Source organism: Aristolochia californica, unplaced genomic scaffold (genome assembly GCF_029961685.1).
Source record: "Aristolochia californica isolate CCGP_79_NKW_82.1479 unplaced genomic scaffold, dmAriCali1.0.hap1 SCAF_12, whole genome shotgun sequence".
NCBI classification, from domain to species: Eukaryota; Viridiplantae; Streptophyta; class Magnoliopsida; order Piperales; family Aristolochiaceae; genus Aristolochia; species Aristolochia californica.
Window position 1 is genome coordinate 597,749 of NW_027181793.1, and position 26,188 is coordinate 623,936.

The 26,188-nt window shown below is 37.6% G+C and overlaps 3 protein-coding genes across 4 annotated transcripts; 2 read left to right on the forward strand and 1 right to left on the reverse strand.

Moving 5' to 3' along the window:
* The first annotated feature begins 12,202 nt into the window (after positions 1 to 12,202).
* LOC137945179 (glycosyltransferase BC10) lies at positions 12,203 to 16,499 on the forward strand. 2 transcript variants are annotated; one of them, XM_068790953.1, is made up of 4 exons: positions 12,203 to 12,414; positions 12,559 to 12,626; positions 13,112 to 13,799; positions 15,572 to 16,499. In XM_068790953.1, exons 3-4 carry the CDS (start codon positions 13,272 to 13,274, stop codon positions 16,214 to 16,216), a joined length of 1,173 nt encoding a protein of 390 aa, XP_068647054.1. In that variant the 5' UTR covers positions 12,203 to 12,414; positions 12,559 to 12,626; positions 13,112 to 13,271; the 3' UTR covers positions 16,217 to 16,499. The 2 variants fall into 2 exon arrangements, with proteins under 2 accessions (XP_068647054.1, XP_068647053.1); XM_068790952.1 differs by having other exon boundaries at positions 12,203 to 12,626.
* Positions 16,408 to 21,949, reverse strand: LOC137945178 (protein FAR1-RELATED SEQUENCE 11-like). The gene is made up of 4 exons (XM_068790951.1): positions 21,629 to 21,949; positions 18,831 to 19,810; positions 17,778 to 18,221; positions 16,408 to 17,671 (listed from the first exon to the last, which is right to left on the reverse strand). Exons 2-4 carry the CDS (start codon positions 19,785 to 19,787, stop codon positions 17,051 to 17,053), a joined length of 2,022 nt encoding a protein of 673 aa, XP_068647052.1. The 5' UTR covers positions 19,788 to 19,810; positions 21,629 to 21,949; the 3' UTR covers positions 16,408 to 17,050.
* A 162-nt stretch (positions 21,950 to 22,111) lies between these two features.
* Positions 22,112 to 25,469, forward strand: LOC137945180 (uncharacterized). The gene is made up of 2 exons (XM_068790954.1): positions 22,112 to 23,467; positions 25,054 to 25,469. The coding sequence occupies exons 1-2, from the start codon at positions 22,505 to 22,507 to the stop codon at positions 25,186 to 25,188; spliced, it is 1,098 nt and encodes a 365-aa protein (XP_068647055.1). The 5' UTR covers positions 22,112 to 22,504; the 3' UTR covers positions 25,189 to 25,469.
* The last annotated feature ends 719 nt before the right edge of the window (positions 25,470 to 26,188 follow it).

The window sequence follows — 26,188 nt, forward strand, 5'->3', positions numbered from 1 at the left end:
TTCTACCAGATCTCCATTGTGAGAAGAGGAAGCCATAACGACTGCTTTAACCAAGCAGATGGATGACTGTATTACTTAACTAAGTAAAGGCCAACCCATGAAACTCGAGTCTTCTTGCAAGATAGAGGAATTAAGGGCTTCTACCTACCAGTTTCAAGCTGGAAAGGAAATAGTAAAAACAGATTCTCTATCAGAGAAAGTGGAGATGCCTGCGAAAGAGAAATCTTTCAAAAAACATTTGGTTACTCCTGCTGAGTTCACTCGGTTGACAAGCTTGAGTAAACCAGTAAGTAGTGAGTCAGGTGAGTTTGATTTTCTTTGAAAAATAAAACCACTTAAACTTCCTGATATAATTTTTTAGGAAATTTCACTAAGGCCCAAGGTGCATACCAGTGCTAGTCCTCAAGAAACTATTGACCATCAAGCCCAGTTCCAAGTATGGAATCAGAGGATTGGTGAAGAGATTCATACTCCCTTTATGACTACTGACACCAATGAACTCCGGAATAGGATAGTCATATAACCTGAGACTGAATTTAATTATATTTGGATCCCATTCGAATACAGCTTCATCAGTCAAATTTTCTTACAAGTAAATGACTGGATGCCTTTAGAGTTGTTACCAAAGAAATTATTGATGCTTGTAAGGCATTCAGTACAATGGTAAAATGCAAGTCGGTTAAGTAAAAGTTCGTATTGGCAATTGTAGAAATCACTGGGCCCAATAAGTTCTTACCAAGTCTTTAGGTAATAACTTTGGAAGCCTTAGAGAAGGATGGTGAACTTCCACTATTCAACCCCAAAACAAAGCCAAAAATGAAGGAATGCCCCGAATCCTAAAAAATAAAGAGTTTGTCTACAAGACATATGTCCCTCTGACAATCGTATCAAAAAGCTTCAAGGAAACACTAGCTCATATGTTAAGTTGTGGAGCCTCATCAACGCCCTACGCTAAGTTGGTACTACTGTTTCATTAAGGATAGATTGGGGGTTTCATACTTGTAATCCAGTTGCCCTAATTTTCTCTTTATACTTGGGGGCACTGCTATTAGGGTATTATCCTCTGAGGAACTTCAATTGTGGCCGAGAGATGTTAGAGAAAAACAACACTTGTAAGTACGTGCGATCTCTCTTGTAAACTATTTCATCTTTATAGTGGATTACTGCAACGATGGAAGAAGGACGTAGTCTCACCTTGAAGCAAACCTGTATAAATCTGGTTATATTTTTTCTGTTCTTGATTTTCCTTTCTTCCACGATTATTATTATTGCTCTTGCTAGTTTGGAATTAGGGCATCTAATTCCTAACAAGTGATATCTGAGAGTTTTGGTTCATGATTGATAGTAATGGCTGGCGGAGAAGGATCAACACTAGGAATCAACAAGTTTGATTGTATGAATTTTGCATTCTAGAGGATGCAAATCGAAAACCATATGTACAGTAAAAAGTTGCACTCATCACTTCTGGATATGAAACCAGAAGGTATGAAAGATGATGAGTGGAATCTCCTTGAGAGATAGGTGTTGGGAGTAGTCTGGTTAACACTGTCGAAGAACATCGCTCACAATGTGGTGTCGGAGAAAACCACAACGAGGATGATGAAGATTTTGTTGGATATGTATGAGAATCCTTCCAAAAATAATAAGGTACATCTCATTAAAAAACTCTTCAATTTAAAGATGACAGAAAACAAATCAATGGCATTGCATTTGAATGAGTTTAGCACAATTGTCAATCAATTGGCCTTTCTTCAAATTAAATTTGATGATGAGGTATGTGCTTTAATTCTTTGGCATCTCTGCCAAATTATTGGGAGCCTATAAGGGTTGCGGTCAGCAACTCTGTAGGCAACGGGAAGTTGATTTTAATGATGTTCGAGATACCATTCCTGCAGAGGAAGTTTGTAGAAAGGAATCTGAAGAATCGTCGACATTTAATTCTGCCCTAAGTGTCAATACTTTGGGTAGGAACTTCGAGAGGGAAGTCAAGGAATGGTGAAAGCAAGTCCAAGTTCAGAAGGAATGTGGAGTGTTGGAATTGTAGCAAGTCTGGTCACATAAAGAAAAATTGTAGAGCACTAAAGACAGATGAAAAGAAAAACGATGTTGCAAATACGGTGACTGAAGAGGTATAAGATGCTTTACTCTTGTCGGTTGATAGCCCTATTGATTCTTGGGTGTTAGATTCAGAAACTTTTTTTCACACCACCGCACACCGTGAGTTCATGGAGAATTATGTAACTGGAGATCATGGGAAGGTGTATCTTGCTAATGGAGAACCTTTGGGTATTGTTATTATTGGTAATGTCAGTTTGAGGATGTCAAATGGGTTAGTGTGGAAAATTCACAAGGTGAGACATGTACCAAAATTGATGCGTAATTTGATCTTAGTAGGGCAATTTGATGCTGAAGGTCATAACTTTTAATGGGAATGAAAGTGTTTCAATCCAAAGGGAAGCTACCAGGGTTGAAAACTGTAAACAACAGTTTGTGTGAAGGCTATATTTTCAGCAAGCAGAAAAGGGTTAGCTTTTCTAAGGCTAGAAAAGAGCAAAAGACAACAAAATTAGAGTTGGTTCACAAAGATGTGTGGGGGCCTTCAACTGTTACCTTCCTTGGTGGTTCTAACTACTATGTGACATCTATTGATGATGTAAGCAAAAAGGTATGGTTTTATTTCCTAAAAAATAAATCTGATGTCTTTGATACATTCAAGAGATGGAGATCAATGGTTGAGAATGAGACAGATTTGAAGGTAAAGAGCTTGTAGTCAGATAATGGGGGATAATACATAATGGTGTTTGAAGTGGTATTGGGTTAATAATAGAATCAAGATGAAGAAGACCATTCCTTGAAAACCTCAATAGAATGGTGTAGTTGAGAGATCTTCCAGCTATTGAAATGGAGAATATTGCTTAGGAAGACCAGGAAAACATACTCCCATAAATAAATCAGAACATTCATGTGACTGAACTCAAGAGATTTGCTAGAACTACCAGACAACCATAGAGGTACTCCCCTATATTCCATTGACTGATAAAAGTGAATTAGACATATATGAGAAAGCCATGCAAGTTGATGAATATATCAAGTGGTCATTGGCCATGGGGGATCAGATGGATTCGCTATTATCCAATCAGATATTGCAATTGACCGAGTTACCAAAAGAGAAGAAGGCCTTGCAGAATAAATGGGTGTACCGAATAAAATTTGAACATGATGGTAGCAAGAGGCACAAGGCAAGATTGGTTGTAAAGTGCTTTCAACAAAAAGAAGGCATTGACTACACTCAGATTTTCTCTCCAGTAATAAAATTGACTACAATTAGAACAATGCTTGGACTAGTCGCAAATGAAGACTTGCACTTAGAGTAGTTGGATGTAAAGACAAATTTTCTTCATGGTGATTTGGAGAAATAAATTTACATTATGCAGCCACAGGGTTTCAAAGTACAAGGAAAAGAGAAAATGGTGTGCAAACTTCAAAAGGGCATGTTTGGTCTTAAACAATCTCCAAGACAATGGTATAATAAGTTTGACACCTTTATGAGTAGTAATGGTTTCTTGAGGTGCCAAGCGGATCATTGCTATTATGTGTTTGTGGAGCCTAACTAATGCCTTACACTGAGTTGGTCGCGGATATATTGATTGTTGTTTCATTAAGGGTAATTTGGGAAATTGACTCTTGTAATGTGGTTGCCCTAGCTTTGGCGCTACTATTAGGGTTTTATGATCTTAATCCGAGGAGCATCTCAAGTTGCAGTCCGAGAGGTTAAAGAGAAACATCTATAAGTGTGCGATTTCTCTTGTAAACTATTTCATCTTCATAGTGGATTACTGAAATGGCAGAAGACAGGACGTAATCTCACTTTGAGGCAAACCTGTATAAATCTTGTTGAACTTTTCCGTGCTTTCTTTTCCCTTCTTCCGCGTTTATTATTATTGCTCTCGTTAGTTTGGAATTAGGGCGTCTAATGCCTAACAATGTGAAGAACGTTAATGACTCCTACATCATTCTACTGCTATATGTTGATGACATGTTAATAGCAAGTGCTTGCAAACAGGAAATAGATAAGTTAAAAAGAGAGTTATCCAAGAAATTTGTAATGAAGGATTTGGGTGCTACAAAACATTGATGTCTTGAAACCATCACAAGAAGAATATGTGAAGAAGGTGTTGATCAAATTCAACATGAATTTTGCATAACCTGTGAGTACTCCTTTGGCTAGTCACTTTAGGCTATCTAAAGAGCAGTCACCTTCTATAGAGCAAGAGCGAGCCTACATGGCCAATGTGCCTTATGCTTCTACTATTGGCAGTCTCATGTATGCCATGATGTGTCCTAGACCAGGCAGAGCTCATGCAATTGGAGCTATGAGAAGATATATGAGTAATCTGGGTAAACAGCATTGGGAAGCAGTGAAGTGGATTCTCAGGTATTTGAGAGGCACTACAGACTCAACCTTATGTTTTGAGAAAGTCAGACATGGGATTACATGGTTATGTAGATGCTGACCTAGCTGGAGACATTGATGGCAGGAAGAGTACCAGTAGATATGTATACACATTGGGTGGCACAACAATTAATTGGGTCTCTAAGTTGTAGAAGATAGTTGATCTTTCCACTATTGAGGCAGAATATGTCATTGTGACCGAAGCCAACAAAGAGAAAGTATGGTTGTAGTCTTTCTGGGAAGAATTAGGTCTCAAGCATGGTAAGAATATATTGTATTGTGACAGTCAGAGTGCTATTTATTTAGCAAAGAACCATGTTTATCATGCCAGAACAAAGCACATATAGGTGTGTTATCACTTCATTAGATCAGCACTTGAAGATGGAGTATTAGCACTTGAGAAGATTCAAGAGAGTCAAAATCCGGCTGATATGTTGACAAAGACTATTACGATTGAGAAACTAAAGTTGTGTGCAACTTTAGTTGGACTTCTCTCTGAAGATTGACAAGTTATTGCCGCTACAGAGGAGATATTGATGATGGATTAGTCTCCAAGTGGGAGATTGTTAAGTTGTGGAGCCTAATCAACGCCCTATGTTGAGTCGGTAAGTGGATCGACCTTCGCAGTAAGATTGCCATGGGGGTTGGAAGGGGGTGGTAAGCCTCCTTCTCGGCGCCAAGTCCACAATATATTAACTGTTGTTTCATTAAGGGTTGTTTGGGAATTTCACTCTTGTAAATCGATTGCCCTAGTTTTCTCTTTATATTGGGGGGGCGCCGCTATTAGGGTTTTATGATTATCATCGAAGGAGCATCAGTTGCGGCCGAGAGAGGTTAGAGAAAAAAAAAACACTTGTAAGTATGTATGATCTCTCTTGTAAACTATTTTATCTTCATAGAGGATTACTACAGTGGTGGAAGACATGACGTAGTCTCACCTTGAGGCGAACCTGTATAAATTTTATTGTGTTTTTTTCATGTTTGTTTTTCCTTTCTTCCACGATTATTATTATTGCTCTCGCTAGTTTGGAATTAGGCCATCTAATTTCTAACATCCTATACCGAAAGCATTAGAAGAGGTCAAGAGTACAATGAGACTTCAAAAAAATTTCGGTACTAAAAGCACAAAAGAAAAGCGCTAAAAACCGTGAGGCAACACGATTGGGCTATAAAGAGAAAAGACCTTCTGCAATGCAGAATTAGGGTTGTGGTTTACAAGCTTTTAAATAATGACATAGGTTTAAAAACACAAACTCTTTTAAAAAATTGAGGGTTGTTACCTAAGTGTTCTAACGATAAATTATTTTTTTGGGATCATAAATCTCGTATCTATCTTTCTACTAAGTAGGTCTCTAGGGACTTTGAAATGAGTCTGACTCAAAAAAAAATTAAAATAGAGGAAGAATCAGATGAGGGATAAACAAAAGATCATGATAATCGACTCACAAATATCATTTTCTTACTACTAGATGCACCCAATGAGGCAAATAGATTATCTTTGACAAAGATGAAGAGAAAGTAGTGTAGCTAATGAAATTCTTACAAAACCGAAGAGACGAAAATTCAAACTAAAGATGATAAGAATTACCAAATCAAAATTTAAACTAAGATAATAGATACATACAAATAGGATAACCAAAATCAAAATTGTACCAAACAGATTCCAAGTTCATAATTTCAAACTAACAAAGGCTTAGAACTCTTCTGATTACTTCTTTCCCAACTGTTGTTGGCCTTGGAACTCCTCAATATTATCTTCTTAAGTTAGTTATTTATAGTTTCATATTCTCCCTTATGTTACCTACTCAATTTATGCTTCTATTTTGCTTCTCTAGGTTTCAGGTTTTACTATGTTTTGTTCTTGTATTTTTATAAGAAAAATCCAATAGCAAAGAAGAGTTGAACAATATCTAATGAACCATATTTCTTATTACATTGAATGTCCATTGTCTCTTTATCTATTCCCAAATAAGTGTAATCTATGTTCATATAAAAGTTCAATACTCTATTTAAAAAATAAAGATTTTTTGTTGTCATGTTGCTTGTCTTTCTATTCATTTTTGTGTTTTTTATGTTCAAGGTCTCAAGAGGCAACTTTTCCAATTTTACCTCTCTCAGGTTAGTGTTCTTCATGTCTTTTCTGTTTGGGTGTGTATTCTTTATTTAGGTTGATGATCTCATAAGACAACTTTTTGGCTTTAACTCTCTCACAACTTAGTGTTTGTTAAGGAAAATCAAGTGCCTAAAAAAAATTTGTGTAAAGCCAAAATAAGTCACTTTCAAACATATAAGAAAACATCTGGTGGACAACCACAAAAAACCAATCTAAGTGAAACAAATCAGCTAAGAAATGGGTACCAAACACAATTCATCAGAGACAATTCCATGTAGAAAACCCCCCCATGTAGAGGAAATAACCACAGGACAACTTCTAATAATTCTTTCACTATGTAATAATGGGCTTACAATTTTTTTTTCTTCTCAAGTTTGCCCAAACTTAAAATTACTAACACAAATAGAAAAAAATTATCTACTTTGAGGAAAATACAATATTTCCACTCAAATTCAGAAATGTTTACAAAATAACATCAAGTCGTCAAACAAAGCATTCCAATGAGGTTGGAGATCACCATATTTCAAGCTTTTAGCAATAGTAGGTGTAGGAGAGCTTGAGAGACCCAATAAAGGAAGTTTAAAAATATTACTTGTACTTGAAATGTGAAATTTCCTTTCCCCATTTTTTCTCATCTACTACCCAAAAGGGATTTTCCTTTATGATTTTCACTTAATTCCCCTTCTCTCACATGAGAGAACAAGAGAGAGGAGTAAGTGGTGTACATCAAATCAATGTGATTTGTCCTACAATGGTAGGTAACATTCTTACTCAAGTCTAATGCACTTTGACTATCATAGTGAATCATATACTTCTTTTGTTTGAAAACTAACTCACCAATAAACCTCTTTAACCAGGATTTTTTTTAATGGCCTTAGTTGCTACAATATGCTTTGCCTCCGTTGTAGAAAGAGCAATATATTTTTGTAGATTACATTATCAAGAAATAGTTCCCTTTGCACAAGTAAATGAGTACCTTAAGGTGGACTTTCTCCCACCTAGGTCACCTACCCAATCAACATCGATAAAATTTTGCAATATAGGTTTTGAGTCCCCAAAATACAAACATAACCCAGTAGATTCTTTGAGGCACCTAAGGATCTACTTAACTGTAGCCCAATGTTTTTTGCTTGGATTTGCAAGAAATCTACTAATAATACCAAGTACAAAGACTATTGGATCTACTAAAAACCATTACATACATTAACTTCCTACTACTAAGGCATAGTAGACTTCATTGACTTTATTTTTCAATTGTCTTAGTCTGTTGATCAATCATACTTTGGCATTGATCAATCAATCAGCTCTAACGACTTTTATTTTTTGAAATTCTTTAGCTTATTTATCAATCACTCATGTGGACATGATCGATTTATAATTTTTGTCAACAACATTCTAGTTGATTCAAATCAATTTGGTTTGATCAATTGTACATTTAAAACTTTAACTTCTACATTCTGATTGCTCAATCATTCCCATAAAAGGCTAATCAATTATACATTGTACAAGAAACCTTGTTGCTCTCTAATTGATTGATCATACATGTAGCCAAGATTGATCACTCAATTTGGGAATGTTTCATAATGAAATTTCAAGCATGAAAAGGCTACAAACATATTTCTAAAACATTTGAATTATGAGTTAAAACATGGTTTTATGTTTTAGAAAACAACATGACGTCCTAAAGGTCCAAATGCTTTTACCAAGTGATGGAATTTTGTTGGCTATTCTCTTACAGTGCTAGAGTTCAATCACTGGACTTTAGACTTAGATTCATTTTTCAAAATCTTCAAGCTTGAGTCTTGTCAGGTACTTCTTCTTCAATGACTTAACCTCCCTATAGTGCTTGAGATCTTCTTGTGCTGATTTTGTCAGTTCTTCCTCATGGATTTTGAATGGTGTCTCTTGAAGGTAAGTGCATTTCCCTTTCCTAAAATGCTTGGTATCCCTTCATTCACTAACTTAGTTTTGTTATCATCAAAACTAGAGTGAGGGTCAACCTAAGTCAATACCACAGAGTTTCTTCAAATGCACACATCTTCTTAGTGGGGCGGACAAACTAAGTTAGATCTTTTTTTCAGTCCACATCTCATTACCTTTAATTTCCACATCCAAAGTTCCTTCTATTGATGAATTTAAACATCTAATGCACTCTCTCTACCAAGTCTTGTTGTTAAAGTTTTGAGCTCAAAAACCTTCAAGATCATCCCAAACCGATCAAATTCTCTAGAAACCTAGGTTTCAAGTTTTGAGTTCCCATCTTGGATTCAATTCATTGTGATTGAGCTTTAGAGTTAGATCCATCAAACAATTTCAAAATACTCTTAAATTTGAAAGAGGCAATATGTTGCTCAAAGAAGATGACTCTTTCAAGCACACTCTTTAGTGGTCTTCATTGAATAAGGTTGATCCCATTTTGTTGGTCTTTTTTTTCAAAAAGATAAGGCCAATAATAAAGTTTACATAGTACGGGAAGAGTGTTAAGTGTCATTAGACATCCTTCTTATGTCAACTCTTAACTTTGGGTCATATGTTTACCATAGCTTGTTGTCAATTCTTGGAGGCTCGGTGCTAAACAAAGGAAGGTTATGTCAAAACATTTCCAACAATGTTGTGGTCAAATTTGGCTACAAAATTCTTACTAGTTTTTTTTTTTTTTTTGTCTTGATTGCTTACTTGATGCCTCTCTTTTTTATGTCATATTACCATTCACTTTGGTCATGGATTAGACATATCTCTTGCACATGTCTCCCTTGTTGGGGTGTCAAACTATTCAATATCTTTCTTCAGTAATGGAACATGTTCTAATTTGTGTAAGCAGTCGAACATCTCGTATTTCTTCAATTTATTAATTTTTGTTTTCAACACTTCAAACCCACTAACTAGAAAGAACAAGAGTGCGTCCAACATCCAACTTTAGTCAAACTTTTTATGTTGTCATCCAAGTGCGATTGTCTAAGATACCGTTAAAATAATGAATAGACCATTTTCAATGCCCTAAAGTTGGGCTTGTTTGCCTTTAAAATTAAGCGGAGTTTGTTTTAAACTTAGACTATTTTGACTAGTGTATAAAGTCTTTTTGTGTGCCTAGGAGTGTTGTTTTTGCCTCATATTTGTTTTGTATAAACTAGGCCTCTTGGGATAAGAAAGAATGGTCCCTCGCTTGAGGGGAGAAGCAAAAGAAGTACAAAAGAATACTCCTTGAACAACCACAATGAAAAATTCCACAAGTTATGGTAAAAAAAAATTTTATGTGACCAAAACATCCATGTAAGGTGGAGAATGAAAGATGAAAAATTTGCATCTTTGCAAGAAGATTTAAGATTGAAGACCAAGAAATTTTTCTTTGCAAATGGAAGTCAGCAACTCCAACTTAAGGGGGATGTTGAAGAAAAAATAAATATAGAGGAGTCTTATGTGATTCTCATGGTAAAAGAATCTCACAATGAAAGAACTAATATGATGGAGTCTTATATGAGTCTCATGGAAAGAAGTCTCATATAAGTGGTCTTTTAATTCTATCAGTTCTCTATTAATTTTTAATAATTGTTGACTTTGCTTATTTTCATATTAGGAGTTCTACTTTAGGTGTAACTGGATAGTTTAATTTTACCTTTATGCTAGTTATTTTCTCTATTATAAATAGAGCACCAATGTACTTTGTTTACATCAATAAAAATTACAAGTTCCACCCTATAATTTCAGCAAGCCACAATTCTTTGATATAATTATAGAATTCAATCATTGTATTATCCCCTTATTTAAAATTATTTAGTTCATTCTTAAGATGAAATATTATGGCATTAGCCTAAATAGAGGAGTTCTCTAATGTTTCCCATAACTCGTATACATTGAGCACCTATTGCACTTGTGTTAAAATTTCAAGAGAAAATGTGGCTTTAATCCAAGTAATTGCCTTCATGTCTCAAATCTACCAGGCTTTATACTTTGGGCTTTGCTCTGATGTCATGTGTAAAAATCAAAATCAACTTTCTTTTTAAAGACATCAACGATAGTCCCATCAATGTGTCCTTAAACATCCTTATTTATAAAATATGATAAAATTAATTTTTTCCACAACAAGTAATTTCTAAAATATAAGTTCATAGTAACCAAATTGTTCCTTTTTGGACTCATATAGAAAAATGAGTAAAAATTTTGGACTCATTTTGAAAAACAAATAAAGGAAGAAACACCTATTGTTGCGGAAGTTCATTCTTTGCATGCAATTTGATAGACTTTTAGTGTCAAATAGTAGCTTGATGCAAAGTTTGTTAGGTCGTATGTGGAACAAGCCTAGAGGAGGGGAGCAAGGATATGTTTATGAAGTTTGCTTTTCCCTTGGAACAAACCTACTTAACCCTTTTCTAGGAACAAACATGTTAAACCTTTTACCTTTTCACTGTCAGAGTGGTTTCGTCCATTCTTGTAGGCGGTAGCTTTCCGTACCGAACAGATCGTTCTTTTGGGTGTATTGGCTAGCCGTTGTCATGGTATTAGAGCTGGGCACGCCACATCCCACATTCGAATCCCATGAGAAGCGGTCAAGAATGGGCGGGGTGGGTGTCAGAGTGGTTCTGTCCACTCTTGTAGGCGGTAGTTTTCCGCACCTAAAAGACCAATCTATTAAATGCGGAAAACCAAGTACCAAACCCAAGTGGACCAGGGGTGGACGGAACCTAACCCAAATGGATCGAAACCACCTAGCTCTGACATTCACTTGGGCTCAATATGCTCTATACTTTTGTGCGAAGTATTATTTACAATTTGGTTTCAACTTATCATCTTATTCAAATACAATCAATCCCATAATGAACATACTCGATTTATAGTAGGTTGACAACCTAAACTCAAGTTACTATATCCATGTTTGCACCTTGTAGTTGAATCCACTATGACACAACCAAATGGCATCTACACATAAGCCTCATAGGCCAAATTCAATTCATGCCTATATAGGGACTTACGCCACTCAAATGGCCACATTAACCATTTTGCTTCACTTGCCTACACAAGGGATTTTCAACAACAAACTTGGCTTGAAATTCAAGAGCCATAGTCAATAGAGTTTTTATCTTTTAAAGAACTTCAACATGGTATCAGAAATGTGATCCTTTTCTGATCTATCATCTCTAGTAGTTTAGATTAATGTTCTATCTTTTTTCTTTCTTTACAGTTTTAGTATCCGTTGTTTTCTTGGCGTTTGCACATCCATGTGGAACTTTTCATATTACAAATTATATATTGACAGAAAGACCTTCGATTCTACTTTCCAACACAAAAGTAAGTTTATCAATCAGAGTTTTTCAACAAAAAGAATTTTTTTATTTGAAATAGCAAAGGTCGGATTCCATCCTGCCTCTATTTAAACCCATGCCGAAATTTTCAAAAGTAATCCAAAAGGAAAAAAAAAAAAAAGAGATGTTTTTTCACCACTCGATCTGATGAGAACTATCTTGACCGTCAATCTCGTGGCCCCACAATTCGTGAGTCTTTATCCAAAAATGTTATCGTTTGTGAACCAGACCGGCCGTTTTGGTTGGATTTGGTCACGGACGACGGGGTCGTCTCTTTCACGATATATATATATTAAGCTATCGGCGGCTTGGGCCTGCCACAACGGAAAGCGCATATTAGCATCATCGAGGCTGATTTTTCAACCGTACGCCGACCAAGAGCCTCCACGTGAGCCTCTCTCCGTCCGGGAAACTGTTGAGAGCTCTTTAACTGCTGCCGCCCAAACTTTGATTGCCAGAGCAACGGAGACGATACGTCCTTCTGATTGTCTCCGTTACGTTCAATTCTATCGATTATTCCAACAGAAGAAAAAAAATAAAAAAAACAAGAAGTGAGTCTTCTCAAGGCATGATCAGTTTGCCTTCCGTCTCCTGTGATACTCATTATATCTCCTCGAGTTCTCACCATCAAATTTCGCCCGATTCGTCAGCAGATTGTGCGAGAAACCCTATTAACCAAAAAGTTTTTTCTGTAGGTTCAGTTCTTAAACCCGGGGTTCGGTTGGAGCCGGCGAAGTTAGCGGCGATTTCGGTGTTGTGGAAGGTTAGAATCTTGTTTCAACATGATTTCTTTTGCTGGTGTAGATTGTCTATTCGAGGAATTTATTATCCTTGTTTTAGATTAGTTTGATCTCTATTCTTTTTCCTTTTTGTTTTCCAAAGTTTGTGCTTATTGGACGAGCAACATTCATATCGGGACAAACTGGCGACTTTGCATCTACTTGGCAATAGACCTTGATCTGCCCTTTTTGGATACGCTTTTGTGTTTGATCTCGATCGATTTTTGAAGAATCTGTTCTTTCCTCTTCTGAATCGGCATCGTGTGCTAGAATCTTATTTTGAAGTTTTGTTTGAGTTTTCTGCTTTATTGCATCCTTTTATCTCTTTGTTGGATGGCAAAACATGCTTCAAGCATTCTGAAATTTTTGCTTTTGCTTAGATATTTCTTCTGGCGATTCATGTGCTTGATTCTGGTGTCCTTAAGAGTAGAATCTGAAATTCTTGCTGATCATTAGTTTAACTTTGCAGATGGGGCTTTCATTTTTAAGAGTCGAGTTCTGAAGAGCTTTTATGAATAAAAAAATGGCTACGTTTGTTCTACCCGGAGTTGTGGTGATGCAAATTCTCAGACAAATTGCAGTGCTAATGTAAGAAATGATTCGATTCAGAGTCTTTCAAGGGAACCAAGATGAAGCCCTCGCCTATAACTAGAGCAGATGAAGAAGTAGTGAGCAAACTTAGTGGCTCTGGAAGCAAAGACTGCTCCCATGGACTAATAAAGGTAGTTACGTTTTTGGTAATCTTCATAGCAGGTGTGGTCCTGGGATTGTCAGCTAGCATGCATGTTACTCAACGCTACGGCTCAACCACTGAGCTGTTCTTCCCTCTACCTCACTATACGGCAGTTTTTAAGGAGGAAGATTGTTTAAGTATAGGTAAATTTATCAATCCCAGCGAGTTAACACACCAAATGACAGATGAAGAACTTTTCTGGAGAGCTTCAATGGTCCCTCAAAAAACAAACTTTCCATACAAGAGAGTGCCTAAGGTGGCTTTCCTCTTTCTGACAAGGGGACCATTACCATTTCTGCCTTTGTGGGAAAGCTTTTTCCATGGCCATCAAGATCAATACTCTATATATGTTCACACGCCTCCAGGATACAAGCTCAATGTCTCCCAAACTTCTGCTTTCTATGGACGCCAAATACCCAGCCAGGTATGACTCTCTCCCTTGCCTTCTGGACCCCTTTGTTAGACCTCTGTGTAATTGAGAAAACTTAAGATCAATAAGACTGGCTTGTCTTTGAGTAAAAATAAAAGCAGCAATAAGGAAGGCAGATGTGAATTTCATTTGCTTTTTTTCTTTTGCTTTGCTTTGATTCAAGTGAAGACCTTTCCATTTTGGTCTAACATGTTCAGGATCTTCAAACTAGTTCCCACTGGAGAGAAACTCTATTCCTTTAGCTACAGCTTTTTCAAAGGTTTCTTCTTCTAATGCTTGATGTCATGGTAGGCATAAGATGAAAAACCAAGCTACTCAGATAGTGAAAAATTTGATGGGACCACATAGTGGTCACCGGAGAATTGTTTTTTCTGTTTTCCAGGCTGTGAACTTAACAAGCTTGGTCATATGATTTGGTAGAAACATGATGGATTTTGTAAAACAAGAACCAGAAGAGAAAACATGGATGAATAGGAACATCTTCTCTTTGTCAGCTGAACATGAGCTTCAATAATGAAGTATGCAAAGAAGCATCTATCCTGCAAATGGATGACAATTCCTATATTCAAATGGATTCTTGGGGATTCTTCATTCATAAAATTAAATTTTTTTATAGTCCTTGGTGTCAATTTTGTATTATCATTTTTTTGTGTATGACCATGTTTTATTTTTTGTCTTATTTAAACTCTCATAGAAGAACAAGAACAATGACCACTACAAGAAATTTGTGAAAATAATAATGATCTTAATAATGTTAGCAGATCAACGTTTAAAAAATAAAAAGCTATAGGAATACTGATAACACTAACAATATTAACAACAACTATATTGTGGTTGTTATTAAAGTATTATTGTTTTAAAAATTAAAGGCAGAGATCTGTTGTTGAAAAATGCTTTATTAATTAAATTTATCTTGCTAAACTGAGTTATTTGATTTTTTCTTTCAAACTCACCGAATTCTAAATATGAGAAGGAGTGTATTAAACAATCAATGAAGCACTAGTGTTTTCAGCTGGTTTAACAAGGTCAACACTTGTATAGACATGAGGGATGTTTTAGTCTACGGTACTTGAATGCTTTCAAAAAATTTGATGAAATTGTAGTCTTGGTTAAATATTATGTGAACGTTCATTTTCATCAGTTTCACAACTTATCCTTTTGCAATTGAGGCTGCCTCATATAGTCTCCTGTTGTTTGGCCATGCTTCTCAACCAGAACTTTCAGATTCCGTCAATTTTTTTCAATTTTAACTGCCAATTTATTCTAAGGTTTTGTTTTTTCTTGCCTAACAACAGTTTCAAACAGTACATTTCATCCATGTTATGTAGGGTTCGGTCCATTCTGCTTCTGTTCTTTAGACTACTCTGTAGGCAATAACCAATGTCCATAACCACGTGTGCATCAATAGATTCTCCTTGTTTATCAAAGTTATCATGGTTGTCTATTAAGCTGCCACTATGATTATCTTCCAACCTTTTTGTGCTATGAAGCCTTTAAATTAAGTTTTTAAGTTTTTATTTATTGAACCTGGTGCAATGAAGCATGGCTTTCTAAACCCAGTTGTTATCTGTCTGACTTTTTCTAAGCTTACTTGTAGAACGACTGTCCTAGGCTCAACTGCTCTTATTTAATGTCTAATTGAAACATTTCTAGTGGAAGGCATGTCTAATTCAACTTTTATTATCATTTTACTATCAAATTACTGAAGAATTGTATCTTTCTCTCTTAATTGCCTTCCCAATATTCATCCACTACTTTTGATGCAGAATGTTCGATGGGGGTCGCCCCAACTGACAGATGCAGAGAAACGTCTCTTAGCCAATGCCCTCCTTGACTTCTCCAACGAGCGATTTGTTCTCATCTCTGAAAGCTGTATCCCTGTCTACAATTTCCCCACTGTTTATAAATATCTCATTGGTTCCACTCAGAGCTTTGTGGATTCCTATGATGACCCATCTCGTTATGGTCGTGGTCGTTATAGCCGCAACATGCTGCCGCACATCAAACTCGCCGATTGGCGCAAAGGATCTCAATGGTTTGAACTTAACCGTGTCCTGGCAGTAAATATTGTTGCAGATACCAAGTACTATGACATCTTTAGAAAATATTGTAGGCCTTCTTGTTATCCTGACGAGCACTACATCCAGACTTACACCAATATGTTCTTTGGACAACTGAATTCCAACCGGAGTGTTACTTGGGTTGATTGGTCAAGAGGGGGTCCTCACCCTGCAACATTTGGAGCTGTCGATATTACTGAAGATTTCATACGGGATATACGTGACAGTAATGGCACTACATGCAAGTATAATTCAAAGGAGACAACTATCTGTTACCTCTTTGCCCGGAAGTTCGCTCCTAGTGCATTGGAACCCCTGATGAACCTCACCTCCAAACTGATGAAGTTTTGACACAATTTTTTACATGTTAAAAAGAAATAAAAATGAAATAGTAGCTCCTCATTCCTTTGTCGTTTTTCCCGTTCTGTTTTTGCTATTCTTTTTCTTTTGTGAGCACATCCCACTTCCATGTTGCCCTGCCACAGCCCCAATGGTTGCAATGAACAGTTGAATACGATTTTGTTGATTGAGATTTTTCCCTTATGGTTTTGCTATTCTTCTTCTTCTGTGAGCACATCCCACTTCCAAGTTGCCCTGCCACTGCCCCAATGTTGCAAGGAACAGTTCAAATACAATTGTGTGGATTGAGATTATAGTTTGTAAGTAGGTTCAGGTTTCAAAACAGGGATCTTGAATTTTAAGGGTCAAAACCTCGGTTGTTATCATCTGAAATGCTCAATAACTTGGAAGGTCTCTCGTTCTCCTTTTTATTCTTCTCGCTTCATATTCTAAGCTCACAGGACAAGCTTAGAATATAAAAAAAATTGATAAAATCATGGACTGGAATATGGACAACTCGGTATCATTTCCAAAGCAATGCTACAATGCTACAAGAATGTATAACGGTCCTCAACATCTCTTGGCGCTATCCTAAAATATACATCATTTCCCTGCAGTACATCGAATTAGTTCATTCTCATAAATAAAATGGCTTCTTCTCCTATTTCTTTTTTCTTTTCCTTTTTTGTTTTTACTATTAGAATGACATCAGTGGTAATGCCAAGCTCCTGCAAGCAACATATACGTATATGTTGGCATTTCCCTTCATGCAAGGCTGACTAAGTGGGTCCGGGCTCAGAGGCAAAGGGAATACCTGTACAAATAACTCCTGTTGCGGTAAAAAAACTAATGACCCTTGTGGTGAACTGCCTCTCTAGTTGTACCTTGCATGGGAATGGGGCACTCCCTAATCCTCGACAGGAGGATTGACACTTGCTCTGCTGCAATATCAAGCCGCTCCTTCGACTTAGCAGACTCTGAAACGAGGGAAGAAACCATAGATTGCAAAGCTTGAATTTTCTCAGCATGCTCGCTTGGACTAGATGAGATTAGTTTGGTCGGCAACGCATGGACCCTGCGCCACCTGATGGGTAGATACTGGTCTGGAATTTGGAAGCAGTTGACGGTGGACAGGACACGAAGAGCATGCCTGCATAGGATCCCCGAGAACTCAAACTCATGGCAACTACAAGTAAGAAGCTCATCTCGAGGAATCCAAATTACTTTGTGTGCCCCATCCAATTTGGTATGGTGTCTCACATGAAAGCAGCCTTCTTCTATTTGAAATGAAGCATAATGTGCCGCCATGACCAGCTCGTCTTGAAGTTTACAGAAGGCATAAGGAGTGAGAACAGTAGCAGCATGTGACTCCATTGGTGCCCCCGTCTTAAGTGAAATATTTTGGAGATTCTGTTGCATTGTCTGTTGTTCCCCTGCTTGATCTTTAAAATCAACTGCAACGGCTACCTAGAAAGAACGAGATAAAGTGAATAAGCTTATGAACAGAGTACATTACATATGAGTAAGGTATGTATATAGAAAAGATGAGAGAGAGAGAGAGAGAGAGAGAGACCTGTTCAACAAAATGTGCAAGTCGTGTCTGTGCACTTAGAAAACGTTGAATAAAAGCATTTATTGACTTTGATTGGCCTGTTGTAGTCAACCCAGCAAAGAAATGACTTCGTAAGTATGGCAATGCCCAAAGTTCCCTTAACTGAGACAAAGTGGAAATGTGTCTATTAGTGTGCAGTCCAAATGCGCTAACCATTTCCCTCCATCCCAGTTCAAATTCCTGCACAGTCTCCAAGTTATATATTCTATAAAACTCTGTTTTCCATTCATTGTACCGCTCACCAAGCACAGCGTTAAACCAAGATGGGAACTTTGCTACAATCAACCAAATACAAAGTGCATGCTTTGTATTAGGCATTTCCATGGCTATTGCCTCTTTCAAGCACATGTTTTGGTCGGTCAAAATCGTTTGTGGAGCTTTCCCATTCATAAAGTTCAAGAATGCCTGACACAAGATTGAAACTAGGTTATTCAAAATTTCTTGGTTAATTTACAAGTTCTTTTATACAGAAAATTATCCAGAAATGGCATGACAGCAGCATCTCTACTGGAATACTTGCATACACAAGAAATCAACCCACTGAACGTCTAAAGGCAGGTGGGTTGGGACTTTGGCTCAATGGCCATAATGGGGAGTTTCTAGAGACACGTCTTGAGTTCAAGTCTCACTAAGCTATGGGGTCTAGTATTTAAAAAAATAAATAGAAATAAAAATAAAAAGTCCTACAGCAGATGGCCATACAAATCTAACTCATCAAACATGTTTGGCATTTCCCAAAATGTTTTATTTTACGCAATTAGGACAGGTAATACTTAGAATGTCCCATTCCCAGTTATTAGCAACCCCCCTATGTTGGCCATAACATTCCCAATAACCCCCCATATATTGGCAATAACGCCCCCATATATTCACTGGTTGAGGATGACGGTATGTAAAATCTTGTTGTTTTCCCCACAAGGAGACTATTATGAATTGCCAAAAAATTCAAAACTAGCTTTGCCAGAGATGCAAAGATCCAATAAGGAGCACCTACAGGAGTAAGAAAAATATTACCTTCAGTGCCCAAGAGAAAGAGCGCATATTTTCTTCCCTCAGGAGTGCACAACCAAAAAAGCAAGGCATCCCGTAATTGTTCACACCAACCCATATTCCAAGCGGCATGTCAAAGGCAGTCAACCGATGTGTTGTGTCAAAAACAACTGCATCACCAAATAGTTCATATGCCTGGATTGATGAAGCATAGGACCATGCAATATTTTCCAGCTTATTGTTTGTGTCAACGATAAACTCATATCTGAAATTTGGGTCCTTGTCCTTGATGTTCTTGCACATTCTAAGAAGGTCAATGCTATCATCTTCGTGTTCAACCTTCCTAAATGATTGTAAGAGGTTCCTTACATCCTTCTCTGTGAAAGGTAAATACCCAGGCTCCACACATTTTTCAAGCTCCAACAATCGCATCATTTGTTGCACTGATATACCTGTCTTTGCATACATAAATATTTTATTTTTGTCAGATTCTGATATAGTTCGGTATGCAGGAAGAAACCGCACTTGGTTTGGTTCCAATAATTCATGGTTATGGTGGTTTGCAAAGCCCGTGACCCGCCATTCTGGAACCCCCATATCCATGGTTTTGCTGATGCGCAAGTAAGCTTGACACCCACAACGAGAAGATTTTCTATTTCTCTGTGGTTTGCTATCATTGGATGCCTTGACTGGTGTATTGCCTGCCCTATGGCAGACGAAGTACCTCCTTGTGAGCCCCTTTCCAACCCCATCTTTTCCTTCAGTTCGATGACGACGGATTGAAAAACCACATCGTTTCGCAAACTCACTATAAAATTCATAGGCTGCATCATGAGTGGCAAATCTTTGACCAATGTAAGGGATTGCATCATTTGACGTTTCTAAAGAGAGTCTTGTGTCCTCAGGTGATTCTTCTGCACTGCTCGTGTCATCCAAAGACAATGACCTTTGGTCAGAGGGATCCTCATACGCTTCTAACATTGGCCTGTCCACTAAAAAGATTGCTGTAGAGGCCATGGAAGATGCAAAAATCAGAACTTTACTCAAGCATAAATGGCACAAAATAAATAGATGATCGAGCTCTAGAAAAAATACAGTCAAAAGAAAATTAGAATGCAACAAAGTAGTACTTTATCCACATAAGTTTTACGATATAGGTTAGTCAATATGCAATACAAGGCTAGCCTAAAGAGCTTACATGTTTTAAAGGAGAAAACAATGCACACAACTGATCAACATCAAAATTCTCTTGAACAGTCAAATCCTACAGGTCAATCTCTTAACTTGGTGTCTTCATGTAATGATGTTTTCTCATGCAAGATAAGCTCACTTATGACAGTTAAAGTAGGAATCTCAAGGATGTGTAAAATAAATCAGAAGCCAGGGAATCTGTAGGCATCGACGCATTGTTAATCCTCAAAATTAATTGTTTTCATTATCCAGTAAGTATTACTGTTTTTTAAATCCTGAATGGGTTTAATTTTTCATGTTCAATAACTAAACTTAGTGTTCTTAATCAGTGAAGAACACCTTTCTTATGAGAACTCATATAATCTTAGCTCAGTACTACTCCAGAACAAAAGAAAAGGACTACTTTGTTAGACTCATAGAAGATCATTACTGACTATGCAAATTAACATTCACAAGAACGATAGTTCTTAGAGACGAAAGTGACCACAAATGGGGCTAACTTGATAAACTAAAAAACGACACCAACCAATAAAAACCTGGAAAATATCCACACAGTAGATGGAGAAATAATACACAAAAGAAGTCTGAACCGTTGGAAGCTCAAGCAGAATAGAAGGCAACAACCCAGTAAAACCAGACAACAAGTTAGGCCTAAACTGTCCAGCATGATAACATAAACATCTTGCTGCATCCTCGCTGGACTTGGACCAATTTCCTCCCTAGAATTGGAATGACAACTCCAATGTTCTAAAAACTTAAACAGCATATGAGAAATTTTCTCCATACTGAGAAGTTTTTAGACACATTGTTGTGTTGCAAGATATTTTTTATAGAACAGTATTAGAATTAACTGCACCAAGGTCCTATAGAAAAATTTCTGTTCTTAGATAATTTTTCTCAAGTACATGAGCAAAAGTAAATAGCAGCTGTGAATGGATACTACAGAACAATAAGCCACATGCTCAGAATTCACAATTAATGAAAACATTAACTGCAGAATATTTTTGGATTTCGAGCACGTTTGACAATCAAATCATACTGAGTAATGTATATGAAAGGAGCTTGGAGGAGTAAGGTTAGTTTCGTTCTTTCAGCAGGTCTAGGGTCCATCCTATGTTCTTAGGGCTGCTATTGAATTCCTTCTATGTTTTTGGGGTTTTATCCTGCCAAGTTACAAGAAATCAACATGAAGAAAGCAACATTAATTTAGTCTTAAATCAATAGAAAAGAGGTCTACGTGTCTTCAAAAGTTTGACAGTGATCGAGTTGGAGTTTTTTTGTTTGATTGAACGTCCCTTCTTCTACGTTGAAGATGCCAATGTCTAAGAATGCCGAATTTTGTTAAATAATTTCATTATTTTTAGTGCATTCTTTTCCTTTACCAAGCAATACAAAAGTAAAGTCCAAAACTGAATAAACTTCCACAAACTGACCAATCTCATATATGGGTATACAGACCTCTGAAAGAGCCAACTAACAGAAAACCTAGCTGACAATCAAGAAACAATGGAGACACTGGAATGATAACAAGAGAAATGCCCAATACAATAGTGTTTGAAGTAGTAGGATAGGATACAACTTTTTTCAAATTTGGGAACCTTTATATTTTATGTTTCTGAAAGAAAACATACCGTATATCTCCCCAGCAGATCCTCAATCCTCCAAGAGACCCTCACCTACTTGCACAACTTGATAGGGCTTTTTTTTGTTGCCGTAGCCGAATAACAATAGGACCGCTACAGAACACACTCGAAATCACCATATGGATAAAATGTCCGGAACTCTTCTAGGGAAACTGGAAATGCATCAACTGACATTCGTAAAAAAAGAAAAAAAAATAGAAAGAAGGATTGAAAAAGAAGAAAGGAAAGAGATTAGAGAGAGAGTGAGAGATGAACAAGAGATGGAGAAAGTCTCCCCCGCCAGTTGCAGGAAGTCATGCTTGGGCGTCCGAACTCGACGCCTAACCTGTTTTATTGTTAATTTAAGTGAAAAACAGTAAACTTCCAGGAATACCCCAATCATCACTTATATTTACCATTTTTTAGGGGTTTATGCTTGACGGCAAATTTAATAATTTTAAGCGAGAGTGGGGAGAGTTCGTGGAGATATCAAGTCGTATCTCAGATTTTGAAGACCATCTTCGAGATTTCGAGCCGCAGCCTCAATTTATTGCGGCGATAATATCGGGCTATTTTATCGTCTGGATGAAATAGTGGATATTTTTATCCCTATCGCATTGACACTTGTTGCCTCTTCCCACTTCTTCTCCTCGTCTCCATTTTGCTCTGTCTGCAAGGAAACAGATGGTGGAACAGAAGAACTTTGATCACTTTTTACGATTTGTCCAATACATAAACTGAAAGAAGAAAGCTAAAGACAACTCAAGTTTGCCCTTCTTTCCTCTGTTTTGCCCTTTTCTTTTTGTTCTTTGTTTGTTTTTCAAGCAATTTCCTCTTTTCCGTTTCTTTCTTTTATTTCTTCTTTGGAAAAGCAATAGCAGAGCCATGGAAGAAACAGGCACTACCGAATTCAACGACTGGGAACTGCTCCAGACGCCCGATGCGGCCGTCATCTCCGCTTCGGAACCGGCGTTCAATTCTAGAGATTTTGAGGGAATCGACGGGGATTCTGAAGGTGTCATCCAGTCTGATTACTTTGCTCTGGATTCCGAAAAGCGATACGAGAGAAAGATCCAGGATGGAGATGGAGAAGAGGGTCAGGTCGATTCGGACAATCCTAGCTGGGTTGATCCTGCGTCCGAGTCACGCTTCGAGGATTATGGCAAAACGGTCGTGGGTCTGGGTGGGGTAGAACTTCCCCGCAGAAACTCCAACGGATTTTGGTCAGATTCTTCCAATGAAGGATCCCCTGCACGGAAATTTAGGGATTTTGGGGACAATATGGATGATTTCGGGAATAAGAATTTGGGTGAGGTTTTGTCGGATTCCGGCGGCTATGGATCTCCTGGAACCAAATTCGATACCATCAAACAAAAAGAAGAGTTGCGGTATGCAATAACGCAACTAAGCCCTCATGAAAGTGATGTCGAGCGTATCAATTGCGCAGGTTATTGGTCAGATTCTAGTAGCACCGAATCCTTATCGCGACAATATCATGCTGCCGATGGAGAAGGTGGACAGGGCGTTGGCGACCTTTTGAAAGCCGAGGACAGGGATGCGTCGGCAGGTAATTCAGGAGATGGATCCCAAGTGGGTGGCACTTCTCTGGCTGGAGTAGAGAATTTATCCGCTCCGGGAGAGTTAAGATCGATTGAAGAAGGGAAAAAGAGGATGGCTTGGTGGAAGCTTCCTCTTGAGCTTCTCAAATTCTGCGCTTTTCGTGTTAGTCCTGTTTGGTCTTTCTCCTTAGCCGCAGCCATGTTGGGGCTTGTTATTCTGGGGAAGAGATTGTACAAGATGAAGCGTAAGACCCGTAGCGTTCCTTTCAGGATTAGCATGGACGACAAGGTGACGACCCATTCACCCCTTCTCACAGCTTTCACTTCTTCAGAAATTTATAACCTACCTCATATACTTATGAGAAGTAAGGAGATTTTGGGTACCTGACCGCTGATTTCCCGTTAATTTACTTCTTTCCAATCTGATTGAGTGCATTAAACTATTCTTTGTTTAACCGACTAGAAACTGCATTCACCCCGCACTCGGTAAAGGATAAAAGATGCATATGGGCAAATATGCTCGCATTTAAAGCAAAAAAGCGATCAAGACCCAGAAGTGGCATTGCTTGTTTCTATCATTTTGCTTTCTCTACTTCTAGTTCTGTGCTCTATGTAAACCTAAACCTGTTTCCTTGCTGTTTCTTGCGAACTGCTCCAACAATTTAGCTGTTGCTGTTGACATTTTGCCATCTCCTGTTGCACTTTGGTGGCTACAAGAATGTAATTTGAATCTTCCCTTGCTGTTAAAAGTTTATATGTCGGGTTTGGGGCTAGTGGTTTATCCTAGACCTTGTTTTTGTTCTGCCATAGTAGACAAGTTCTGTGGTTTATCCTCCGTTTTGCTTGTATTCTGCCATAGTAGAGAAGTTCTGTTTTTGGAGCTTGTCTTTCTTTAGTCTGAGCTAGTTAATATTGGCTCAATGTTGATGGGATTCTTGACTCTATAAGTATGATAAATGTCAAAATCATTGGTCTTGAGCTTCATTTTCTTCTGAAGCTTGATGTGCTTCTTGCCATAACATCCTCCTGTCACTTTGACAAATACTATTTCTTGTGAAGCAAAACTCTGTTTTAATCCTTTGGCCATTGTCTCTTTGCCCAACTGAAATTTTAAAGAAGTTAAGTGGGTGGGACACTGCACCACCCTTAGTTGCAGACCACAACTTCAATCTCTTAATATTTAGTGAGGAGATTTATTGGAATTTTGTCTAAAGGGATTGTAGAAGATGAAAGTCGAATTCAAAGGGTGTCCCAGTTAAGTTATTTGAATTTGAATCAAACGAATTGGAGCAATGCTTTGTTGGTGATGATCATGATTAAGTGATATTGGTTTACAAATGAATGGTTGTTCAATAGGAATGGACTAATTTAGTTGCTCATATTGGCTATGTTTCTGTCATAGGGTTCAAACCACAGTGGGCCACTGGAGAGAAACTTATGTCCCTTATGATATGTTTTTATTGGCTACTGTTTTCATATAAAGCATAATGAGATTATATGCAAGAAACCTACTCCATTTGCTTGACATATCTCGGCTTGAGATTCTCATCGTTTCCCATTACACGCTTGTTATCCCGGCCTCTGAGAATTATTAGCTTCTTTTATTTAAGTTGTTCTTTGCTGCATCTTGGTCGTAGTGGAGGCAGTCTTTGATTGTGTAGAAGCCCCCTTTTGAGCTTCTCCAAACTCTAAACAGCACCTTGTTGGATTTGCTGGGAACTGGCCTGTGATTTTACTGATTGAAACCCCTTATATATATATAACAATGATTGAAAAGGGTACTTGGTTTCTTTTAGCAAAAAATCAAACCAAAAGGTTTGATTTTTCCTGTGTTTTTCTTGTTTTAACTTTTCGATATGAATGCCAAATATGCAGAAGGTGTCACAGTTCATGATCCGTGCGGCACGCCTCAATGAAGCATTTTCAGTTGTGAGGCGAGTACCCATTGTCAGGGCCTCCCTTCCGGCGACCCGAGGGGTGAACCAATGGCCTGCAATAAGCCTCAGATGAGTTGTTGCATCATGAGAAAGTTTCAACAGGGCTGGCAAGCTACTTCTGGAGCACACTTCATCTTCACAGATATTCCCACATCTTCTTTTTTTATGTTATATATGTGTGAAGCTTGTAGCAAACAACTATGAACAACTATTTCAGACTTTGTGCTGTGTGGAATCTTACGGATCTGCTTTGGGTGATATACTCTGTTATCAAACAATATGAAATTTGTGGAAACAGATCAGAGTGTACTTATTGGCTGGGCAAGTAAGAACATCGGATTTGATTTGTAGCGATTTTGTTTCAATCAGTATTAGACACATCTTTTAGCTCCAACGCCTTCTCTCTAAGTTCAATTTATAGATTAATCAAACTTTAATATTATAATTATGCTCATAGAACTTAACTTAATTACATCAATGTTATTTCTATGAGATAACTCTTTATTTACCGTCCTGTCATCACTATGTGGGTCTATGGGCCTTCTCCTTGGTCTACGGGCTTTGAACCTATTTTTCACATCTCTTGGATGTGTGGGTATTCTTTGGTTGTATGGGTTTGAACCCATCTTCTAACACACTTGGATGTTTGGTTCTTCTATGTTGTGTGAGTTTAGACCCATCTTCCAACACTTATAATACAATTAGTTGTTAATGGTTGGTAAAAATATTTAATTAAAAAATACAATAACTTCAGTATTGTTGAATTTACGATTCTATGGTGGAAGGCCTCGATCATGATGGTGGAGAAAGAGAGGAGGAAGAAGAGAAGAAAAGTGAGAAGAGAGGAGAGAGAGAGGGATGGCTGGTAGAGAAAGAGGGAGAGAGCTCTTGGGAAAAGAAAGAATAGGGTAGGGATGAATTATGAGAAGAGGAGATGTTTAATTCTCTACCCCATGCCTTGAGACTCTTATTTATAGTTGTGGAAGGAGGTTTATAATGACTACAATGCCCTTAGGGCTACAAACTTTATGAAATAAAATACATAAGTGGACATATATCTTCTTACATTATTA

Coding starts and splice junctions, on each gene's coding strand:
- LOC137945179 (XM_068790952.1), top strand. CDS start 13,272: ATGAAGCCCTCGCCTATAACTAGAGCAGATGAAGAAGTAGTGAGCAAA. Junction 13,800..15,571: donor GACGCCAAATACCCAGCCAG/GTATGACTCTCT, acceptor CTTTTGATGCAG/AATGTTCGATGGGGGTCGCC.
- LOC137945178 (XM_068790951.1), bottom strand. CDS start 19,787: ATGTTAGAAGCGTATGAGGATCCCTCTGACCAAAGGTCATTGTCTTTG. Junction 18,222..18,830: donor CTTTCTCTTGGGCACTGAAG/GTAATATTTTTC, acceptor ATCTTGTGTCAG/GCATTCTTGAACTTTATGAA. Junction 17,672..17,777: donor TTGCACATTTTGTTGAACAG/GTCTCTCTCTCT, acceptor CGTTCTTTCTAG/GTAGCCGTTGCAGTTGATTT.
- LOC137945180 (XM_068790954.1), top strand. CDS start 22,505: ATGGAAGAAACAGGCACTACCGAATTCAACGACTGGGAACTGCTCCAG. Junction 23,468..25,053: donor GGATTAGCATGGACGACAAG/GTGACGACCCAT, acceptor CCAAATATGCAG/AAGGTGTCACAGTTCATGAT.